This window comes from Nicotiana tabacum, chromosome 8, assembly GCF_000715075.1.
Source record: "Nicotiana tabacum cultivar K326 chromosome 8, ASM71507v2, whole genome shotgun sequence".
Lineage (NCBI taxonomy): Eukaryota > Viridiplantae > Streptophyta > Magnoliopsida > Solanales > Solanaceae > Nicotiana > Nicotiana tabacum.
Genome location: NC_134087.1, coordinates 83,430,583 through 83,436,582, shown reverse-complemented (window position 1 = coordinate 83,436,582; position 6,000 = coordinate 83,430,583). Strand labels below are relative to the sequence as shown.

The 6,000-nt window shown below is 34.9% G+C and overlaps 1 protein-coding gene across 1 annotated transcript; it reads right to left on the bottom strand.

The window, feature by feature from the left end:
• Positions 1-3,052: 3,052 nt before the first annotated feature.
• Positions 3,053-4,161, bottom strand: LOC107815219 (putative CCR4-associated factor 1 homolog 9). The gene has a single exon (XM_016640757.2). The coding sequence runs from the start codon at positions 3,985-3,987 to the stop codon at positions 3,178-3,180; it is 810 nt and encodes a 269-aa protein (XP_016496243.1). The 5' UTR covers positions 3,988-4,161; the 3' UTR covers positions 3,053-3,177.
• Between the last annotated feature and the right edge of the window lie 1,839 nt (positions 4,162-6,000).

Below are 6,000 nucleotides of genomic sequence, written 5' to 3'. Positions count from 1 at the left end.
GGGAAGATTGGGCCATTTTTTGGGCCTATAGCTTGAAATTGAAGAAGAGGCCCAATTCCGACTTTCTTTATATTTTCGCTCTCTTTTCTTCTTTTATTTTCTAAAACTAAATTATAAAAATACTTAAACTATTATTAAGAACTAAATTAAGTTATAAAGGCGCAAAGTAACTCTCAATAACAATTAACGCACAATTAAGTATTAATTAAGCATAAAATTGTATATTTGGACATTAAATGCTAAAAATGCAAACTATGCCTATTTTTGTAATTTTTAATTTTTGTAAAACAATTTTAATTACTAATAATTGTAGAATTAAATCCTACATGCAAAAATGCGACATATTTTTGTATTTTTTATTAATTTAGCGAATAAACACGCACAGACAAATACAAATAATTCTTCAAAATATCACAAAATATCACAAAATTGCACACCAAAGAAAAATCATTTTATTTTTGAATTTTTTGGGAGTAATTCTCATATAGGGCAAAAAATCACGTGCTTACAAAAGGTAAGTTTTATAGAGCAGTGGTTAGGCCTGCCATGTTATATGGAACTGAATGTTGGCCGGTAAAGAACTCACACATCCAGAAGATGAAAGTAGCAGAGATGAGGATGTTGAGGTGGATGTGCGGGCATACAAGGATGGATAAGATTAGGAATGAAGATATTCGAGAGAAGGTGGGCGTGACCCCCATGGAGGACAAGATGCGGGAAGTAAGACTCAGATGGTTCGGGCACATTCAGAGGAGGAGCACTGATGCACCGGTGAGGAGGTGTGAGCGACTGGCTGTAGTGGGCACGCGGAAAGGTAGAAGGCGACCTAAGAAGTATTGCGGAGAGGTGATCAGACAGGACATGGCGCGACTTAGGATTACTGAGGACATGACCCTTGACAGAGAATTATGGAGGTCGAGCATTAAGGTTGTAGGTTAGGGAAAACTTGTGAATATTTCTACAGCACAATAGAGTGAGACTAGCCAGTTAGGAGTTAGACTAAGAATGTCATTGGTCGTCTATTGATGCAGGGCTTTACCTGCTAGTTTTACTATACCAGCCATCTATTTCGTATTTCATATTCTGTATTTCATATCTCTTATATTGCTGTTATTTTATTATGCATTTTTATGGTACTAATATATCGGCTCCTGTTGCTTTTTTTGAGCCGAGGGTCTCCTGGAAACAGTCTCTCTACCCTTCGGGGTAAGGGTAAGGTCTGCGTACATATTACCCTCCCCAGACCCCACTTGTGGGATTATACTGGGTCGTTATTGTTGTTGTTGTTGTAATCCTTCATTAGATAACGTATAAAAATTTTACTCTCCCTTTTTAATTTATCCAAGTCAATCTTTCTTTTTCCGATCTCTTCATATTTCAGAAGTCCCTGCATATTTTCTATCTTTCTCTTTAATATTCTTACTCATCTTCTTTCTCCAAGAAATTTAAGCTTCCAATAGTTCTATACTTCTATTGCTCGATAAAATCTTATTAAAATTAACAATATCTCAAGAAATATTAAATGAGTTGGTTATGTTATCAATTGAAAATGAATCATTAGGGGAAATCAACTATAAAAAGGATTATTAACACTTTGTATCTCAAAAAGCTAGAAAAATAGACTTTAAATGAAAACATATCGTATAACTTTCTTTTAAAAATTTAGGCCTCATATTAAATTTTGGCTTTAGGGCCCCGCATATACTGGGGCTGCCCCTGTGGAACTAATGCATTTTTTTCGTAAAAATTGCACGGGGCGCCCTATTTGGTTGCCCCCATTTAACCTATACCTATATTTTTAAAATTATTTAACATATACCCGAATTTTTACAACTTCAGGCGCCTCCTTCTTCCTGCTACCTGTGCGCTCCTTTCTTCCTCCTTTCTTTTCTTCTTCCGCAAATGAAACTCTCATGTTTTGCCTAGATGGCCAAGGCGACGCTTTTCTCCTTCCTACCCATACTACCCTAGGTACGTTACATTCTATTAATTATTTTACTAGTCCTTCCTACAAAATAACTACTACTCTCCTGGTAGTGACTCTATTCATTCTTTACTGATGGTTCTTTTGCATTATGCAATGCAAATTCGACAGAGACCTCAAATGGAGAACTGGAGCTGAGATTGTGCCAATACAGTGCACAAGTTCAAATGGCCTCAAAATTACAGAATCCGCTTTTGAAGAAGCTTATCTAGAAGCCAAAAGGCGAAACCTTAGAGTGAAAGGTGTTCTAGTGAGCAACCCATCAAACCCATTGGGCACAACACTAAGCCGAAACGAGGTTTTGCTCATTAATGGTAATACTACTAGAAGATGCACCATCACCCGGAGATACACATAAATCTTTTTCTCCAATACTACCAATCATGTCGAAATTAGAGGGAACTGAAGTGTTGTTGAGCTCAGATAACATGCTTTGTACCCAACCAGAAAGATCAGAAGGATTTTTATGAACTGTATCAGTAGAAAGATGAGAAATTCCATCTTCTAATGTTGTACACATAGCCATCTCAAGTTGTTCAAGTTTTTGTGCTACTTCAGCCATATCTGAAGATTTAACCTTATAGCCCAAAACAGCTAAAAGCTCATCCATTCCAGCATCTGGTTGTTCTTCTTCAAAAATAGAGTGCTTAAGTTCAACAATTACAAACAAAAACTTCAGCCAACACTAAGTTTACACGAAAAACTTCAGCTAAAACATGTTGAAGTTCAACAAATAGAGAACAAAACTTCAGCTAGTAGAATGCTTAAGTTCAGCAATTACAAATAACTTCAGACCCGTCTACTAGAATGCTGAAGTTTGCGTGATTGCCTTTGCTACTTCAGGCCCGTATGCCTGAAGTTTAGACCGGGTTCTGTGGATACATTTACAATTTTTTTGTAAAGCGAGTATAAGTTAAAATGTGACCCATAAAGCGGGTATAGATGCAAATCCCCAATTTTTTTCTAGAAAAAACTAATCGAAGAATTTAAGGGTCCTTAATTTCATGAATAGACGTTCTTAACCAAATTGCTTAAGGACCATTATCCAAGAACTTAGGATGAAAGGAGTTTAACTCATAAAACCTTTTCCATTAGCACTTGAACTAAATTCACAGAACCAAAGTTCCAATTAAAAAGAATGAATTAAATAGCTTTTATTTACTAACAATTACACAATTAGTGAATTCCTTCTCCTAATAAGCTTCTAATCCATACAAGACTCCAGCGTGTTTTTCTGGCCCGTCTTTTACGAAATAAATATCCCTCATTTTCTGAAATGCATGCCACGTCAACAAGCTATCTGAACCGGCCTGGTGGCATTTGCCGACCACCCGGTCCACAGCCAATGTACTCGCAACCCGGTCTAACCCACCATAGAGGCTATTACAGAACCTCATCATATGCTTCACATCATAAACTTTGTTTCCAAAAAACGCCCTAAGAATCTCCAAAAAGTCCTCTAAACCACCAGGCAATTCCCTGCGCGTGAGAATCTTCACAAGATACCCAAAATCGTACGCGCTGTGAAACGTGACCCAACTTACTGAATCATTACATACCAGACCGGACGACATCATAAACTCTGCAAACCGGGCCGAGTCAATCCCACATTCTCGGTTCATCTCGAAATCAATCCCCTGTCGCCGGAGAACCTCGATAGAGTCCGGCGCGTATAAATCACAGGTCACATCAAAATCAGAGAAGTTGAACTGCCAGATGTACCGGTAACCTTCGCCGGAGCCCAAATCAGGTAAGTTTCCCTCAGCGTCAGATAAGGTAAGACCGAGCTGAATAAGATTCAATACGTCAACGTTTGACTTCAATAACTTATACTGATCGGACGGCAAATTTTGCCGGCGACGGTAAACTTCAGCAGGCTTGAAAACAACACCGGGAAACTCCGTATCCATGGATATAAAAGGGTACTGATCAATCACCGTAGAAATGAGTTCAAATTCTGATTCAAGATTATCAGCCCATACTTCCCGAATTTTTATAGTCATGTCGTTTAATCTCCAAAATCCTTAAACGGGTAATCCCTAAAATTGAAAAAAAAAATTATGGGTTTTGAAGGAAAGAGGATGTTGTTTGTTTTGGTGGAGAGTGGTTTTTATAGGAAGAAGGGTGAAGTGGATAAAGATAAAGAATATGTTAGTATTGCTTATTAGGAAAGGGAAAAGAAGAGGTGGGGATGTATTAAATTAAGAAACAAAAAAAAGCAGGCAAGTGGGGGAGTTCAGTGGTCTGCAGAAGGAGAAAGGAAAGAGATGGGATGGTAAAATGAAATAGGGAGGTTTTTGGTCTATGTTCAACGCGTTTGACTGGTGAAGTAAAAGGCTGCTAGCTAGTGTAGTAATATAAAAATTTGGTTTGTAATATCGATAATACACGCATATTGATAATATATATACGCATTAAGTTAGAATCATATATTATTTTACGTTAGATTAAACATTGAACTAAAATTACATATATTAGCAATGCGGTAATATTTTAAAACAAAAATGAGTTTTTAATTGTAATATAATAATCTCTTTATTATTATTGACTGCACAACAATTTTTTCATTATCAATCAGCGCATAAATAAGTTGCGCTTTATAATTTCTGCATATGAACAAATGATTCCTTAAGTATATTGGAATAAATTTTATCATCTACATGTAAAAGTTTATTTACAATTCTTTAAATAAATTATTTAACTTAGTGTAACACGAAGTACAATGAACACAAAGTATGAATGTGTTTTCACAATGTTTGGATAACTTTTTAAAAGAGGGAATGGTTTTCGCTCTACAGACTGGAAGTGAGCTAAGCAAGAACTGATTTTGTTTTGTGTGTATTTCTGGTTTTTGTGAAACTGTGGATTGTTTTGATAGCTTGAGAATGAGACACTTGCATGGCGGTGCACGTCAAAAATTACTGAACTCATAGGGGTTGTTTGGCAGGATGCATATGCATTAGATGAAATAATGCATGCATTATGTTTGTGTATTAATAATATTTTGTTTGGTAGACATTTTGAACGTATGCATTAGTTATACAAGTATTAGTTATACATTTTATTTGGTATTATTCTATGCATAACTAATGCATAGAAAACCATGGTATTAGCAATGCAATGGGTTTTAATGCATGCATTAGCTTAATTAAAGGCAAAATTATCCTTCAAAATTTATGCTTGATTAAAACATGCTAGTTATTATATTAATGCAGGTTTAAAATAATCCAAATAGTGAGAAATAAAATTATATCTTTAGTAAATAAATAAATACTTAAGCATATTACCTTTTTTATAAATAAATATTTAGTTCTATATTACAATATAGATAGACAAATTAAATAATTTTTTTAAAATTTTTCATATAAAAACATTTCTCAACATATATTTCTTTTAAAAAGTTAAGTGATGGACTGGTTTTGAGGGCATTTTTGTAAACAAGCAATTCTTTTAGAAATTGTGCAATGCTTTAATACATCAAACCAAACAATGGATAAGTAATATGCTAGCATATCCAATACCAGCATAACTAATGCAAACATAACTAATACCAATATTACTAATACACACTATTCAACATTATTCTTATGCACCATACCAAACGACCTCTTAATGATATTTTTTTAGGAAAATTATTTACCCTCAAAATCGGATAACAATTGAATTTGTAAGTGCTTTTAAGGATACGTAGATTAACTTGACACAAAGCGATAAATTGAATTGCAATTGAAATGAACAATGATAAAGTAAATTCAAACCACACGAATTGAACAGTTACAGTCTGGGGAGATTAGCCACCCTAGAACTGGATGTACTTCGATCGGTATTAAGACACAACTATAATAAGAACTTAAAAAGAAGAATAATGTATTGCTTTGGAATGGGTGTTACAATGTGTTTTATAATTAATTAGAGACCCTTTATATAGTAGGGAAATCCTACTTTAGGTACAATTCTATAAAAGGTAAAAATCTCTTGATTCACTGATTTGCCGGTTCCTTATTGATATGTGCCAA

Bases quoted from the DNA above. Each gene is read 5' to 3' on its own strand.
- LOC107815219 (XM_016640757.2), bottom strand. From the start codon at position 3,987: ATGACTATAAAAATTCGGGAAGTATGGGCTGATAATCTTGAATCAGAA.